The sequence below is a fragment of the Alligator sinensis genome, unplaced genomic scaffold, assembly GCF_000455745.1.
Source record: "Alligator sinensis unplaced genomic scaffold, ASM45574v1 scaffold181_1, whole genome shotgun sequence".
Taxonomy (NCBI): domain Eukaryota; kingdom Metazoa; phylum Chordata; order Crocodylia; family Alligatoridae; genus Alligator; species Alligator sinensis.
In genome coordinates this window covers 925,914-929,840 of record NW_005842022.1, presented here as the reverse complement: position 1 = coordinate 929,840, position 3,927 = coordinate 925,914, and the positions used below count along the sequence as shown (strand labels likewise).

Genomic DNA, 3,927 nt, shown 5'->3' with positions numbered 1-3,927 from the left:
CGGCGCGGCCGCGGGGCTCCGCGCCCAGGTCTTCCTCTGCAACCGGCCGCTCTGGCTCAAGTTCCACCGGCACCAGACCGAGATGATTATCACCAAGCAGGGCAGGTAGGAGCCACTTCCCCGCGGCTCACGTCCAGGACGGAGCCGCCGCCGCGATCGCTCTCTGCTCGGCGTGTCCCCGCCTCGGCTTGGGGCCGCTTTCGCTCCCTGCGTCCGGCTCCTGGGCTGCCCCCAGCGAAACCCCTGTCTGGGAGCGGGGCTCCGGGGATCCCGATCTGCGCTAATCCATCTCTCTCCTCTCCTCCTTGCAGGCGCATGTTTCCCTTCCTGAGCTTCAACATCACGGGCCTGAACCCCACTGCCCATTACAACGTGTTCGTGGAGGTGGTGCTGGCCGACCCCAACCACTGGCGCTTCCAGGGGGGCAAGTGGGTGACGTGCGGCAAGGCGGACAACAACATGCAAGGTGTGTGGGGCTTGTTGCCCACTGCCCAGCAGCTTGGCTGCCCTGTCCCCTACCCCGAGGGGGGCCAGTCACTCTTGTTCTGATTTGGTGTGTGTGTGTGTGTTTTGCCCTCCCTCTTTCTTCCCCCACTAGGTAACAAGGTGTATGTTCACCCTGAATCCCCCAACACTGGAGCTCACTGGATGAGGCAGGAGATCTCCTTCGGGAAACTGAAGCTGACCAATAATAAAGGTGCCAACAACAACAATGCCCAGGTAAATGAGGGGCTTATCAGCTGCATAAATGACAAACTGCAGTGGCAAGTGACTCAGGGCTTCCTAAGCAGCAGGAGTAAAAACCGTAGCTAGGCAGGATGTGCTCTTCTTTGACTTCACCCCTGTATAAAATAATTATGTTGCTGTATTGAAGTCTCAATCTGGAGCACTAATAAGTAGACATTAGGTGAAATTTCCACTTTCTGTTTAGTCTCATAGGTTTTCTTTCCCCTTGGAAGATACGCTGTCAAAACCCCACCATCTCTTGTAAAGCTTAAAGATGGAGATACAACTTGCCCCTGCAAAGAGGTTAAGCTTTTATTTATGGTAAAGGCTAAACCAGCATTTCTCGGCTTGGGTGCTAGACACCCTGTGGTGCATGAAATCCTTTTTAAGTGCTATGGAGTTCCATAATATACTAGCCCTGTTAGGTGTGCAAACACCCACACTTGATTCACAAAATAAACCCATGACATTTTCAAATAGGAATCCATGGTGTCAAACATCCTGACCTGTTCTTTGCAATAGGAGAAATGCGCTTTTTTGCACTCGAGCAAAACCAGAGAGCGGTTTTCTTTTCTTATTTTCCAGTGGGTGCTTTCTCTCAAACATAGTTGAGAGCCATTGGTCTTGAAATGAGTTTCTTCTATCGCTAATATGTAAGATTTTAGCTGCAGTTTATGTAGTTGATGGAATACATCTGCTTTTTGCATTGCTGTTTTTTAGATGATAGTGCTGCAGTCTCTGCACAAATACCAGCCGAGACTTCATATTGTAGAAGTGACTGAAGATGGAGTCGAAGATCTCAATGACTCTTCAAAAACTCAGACATTTATTTTCCCGGAAACACAGTTCATAGCGGTTACTGCATATCAGAATACTGATGTAAGTGAGGGTGCAGAGGGAGACTATAAATCTATAGCCCAATATGCTTGACACTTTTCCCCCTTTCCCCCCCCCCCAGCATAATCCCCGTCTCTTTTGTTCATTTTTTTCCCCCCCCCCCCTCCCCCTTAGATCACCCAGCTTAAGATTGACCATAACCCTTTTGCAAAAGGCTTCAGGGACAACTATGATTCGTAAGTATAATTCTGCTGTTCTTTATCCAGGTTGTGTTCATTAAGAGGGACGTGTATATATTTTAAAGTTAAAAGACCTCCATCCCCTACTCCATGTCCCTACAGAAAGATGTTGGCACTTATTTTTATATGCTCTCACTTGACTGTTCAAGTGAGATTTTACATAAATTTAGGCAAGCCAATGCCCTTGGTTACAAGGCAGTAGCAGACCTGTGATCCATCACAAATTTGTTGCATTTTTGTCTATACAAAGTTGCTGCTTATGATGGTATATAATTTTCTTTCTTTTGTCAGAGTAAACTTTTGTGTTCCATCTGCAGTGAGCTCTTCTAGCATTGAAATGCTGCGTGCTAATAGTGGTGGCACTTAGGCATTTACAGGCCTAAAATACTTAAGTTGGGGATGGAGGCAGAACTCAGAAGCTAGCCTTCTATGAGGCTAACTCCAGCAGAAAAGATCAAGTGGTCCAAATGCCAGAATTTTAGCCATAGCCCATAGTTCAGTCCGTCTTGCTTTAATGCCAGTACGTGGAATTATAAAGAACAGCACTTAGTGTTTCTTTTTTGCATTGTAGCATGTACACAGCTTCAGAAAATGACAGGTTAACTCCATCTCCCACGGATTCTCCTAGATCCCACCAGATTGTCCCAGGAGCCCGGTACAGTGTGCAGCCATTCTTCCAGGAACAGTTTGTCAACAACCTACCACCAGCCAGATTTTACAATGGTGAGAGAACAGTACCTCAGACAAATGGCTTGCTCTCGCCCCAGCAAAATGAAGAAGTGGCCAATCCCCCCCAGAGGTGGTTTGTTACTCCTGTGCAGCAGCCTGGTGCCAACAAACTGGACATGAACTCTTACGAAACAGAGTATTCGCCAAGCACCTTGCTCCCGTATGGCATTAAATCGCTTCCCCTTCAGACATCCCATGCATTGGGATACTATCCTGATCCAACGTTTTCATCTATGGCAGGGTGGGGAAGCAGAGCCTCCTATCAGAGAAAAGTGACGTGGACTTCCCGAACAAGTCCTTCAGGCTTCTCTGAAGATCAGCTTTCCAAAGAGAAAGTTAAAGAAGAAATTGGCTCATCCTGGATAGAGACCCCACCTTCCATAAAGTCTCTAGATTCAAATGATTCAGGGGTCTACACGGGTGCTTGTAAGAGAAGACGACCCTCCCCTAGCACTTCTAGCAATGAAAACTCTCCTACAATGAAATGTGAGGACATTAATGCTGAGGACTATGGCAAAGACACTTCAAAAGGCATGGGCTACTATGCTTTCTATACTAGTTCTTAAACTGTTTTTATCCTGTCCAGCCAAATTTTCAGGGTGGCCTTGGTTTTTTTGCATTAAAATTGCCAAAAAGACTCTTGCCTTCCACCTTGAATTGTTTTGTGCAATTCTATAGAAGGTGCCAAAGCTTTTTGACTGCTGCAGGGAGGGAAGGATAACATAACTTGACTAATAATTTTAGGATGAAGTGCAAGGGGCTGTTGTAAGGATCCTGGCTTTTTACAATGTGGCTTATTTATTGGAGACACTAAAGTGTATAGTTTGGCTGGCCCGGCAGCCAATGGGTAAGTGCTGTGCACTACCAAATGGGAGATGGGGGTGTGGATCCTAAACTTTTTTTTCTAGGTCTCTTGAGCAAGAAGGGGCTCCGAGTTGCTGCATGGGTGCTACTTCTCTGCTTGTAGCAGAGCAGGCCCCATTCCAATGGTACCTGCACACTTGGTCAGAAACATCTAACAGTTGGAGTGGCTTGGGCAGACAGCAGCTGAGCCATGGAAGGAATAAAACCCTTCGGGGAAGGGGTTGATGTGAATGCCCTATTGCCCAGGCCCTGGTTCTGATGACCAAATCTACCTTTTTCCTTGTCTAGGATAGGATGAACAGACTAAAAATTCTGGATGTGGAAGCTATGAGGATCTTCATAGAGGTGGCCAAAAAATTGTACAGCTGTGGTTTTTCTGTTGTTGTTGTTTTTGTTTTTTGTTTTCTTTTGCCTAAGTACACTGTAGAATACTATGGAATATTGTATAAATAGTCTACATATAGAAGTCTGGTAGGCTCAGCAGAAGTTGGTGCTTTTTGGAGTTGTTTTTTAAAAAGGCAATTTTCCCCCC

General features: G+C 46.5%; 1 protein-coding gene across 2 annotated transcripts; it reads left to right on the top strand.

The window, feature by feature from the left end:
• The first annotated feature begins 6 nt into the window (after positions 1-6).
• Positions 7-3,882, top strand: EOMES (eomesodermin). Of its 2 annotated transcripts, none has more exons than XM_006022183.1 (6): positions 7-105; positions 312-466; positions 599-720; positions 1,447-1,605; positions 1,738-1,799; positions 2,431-3,882. In XM_006022183.1, exons 1-6 carry the CDS (start codon positions 83-85, stop codon positions 3,095-3,097), a joined length of 1,188 nt encoding a protein of 395 aa, XP_006022245.1. In that variant the 5' UTR covers positions 7-82; the 3' UTR covers positions 3,098-3,882. The 2 variants fall into 2 exon arrangements, with proteins under 2 accessions (XP_006022245.1, XP_006022244.1); XM_006022182.1 differs by having other exon boundaries at positions 2,374-3,882.
• Positions 3,883-3,927: the final 45 nt, after the last annotated feature.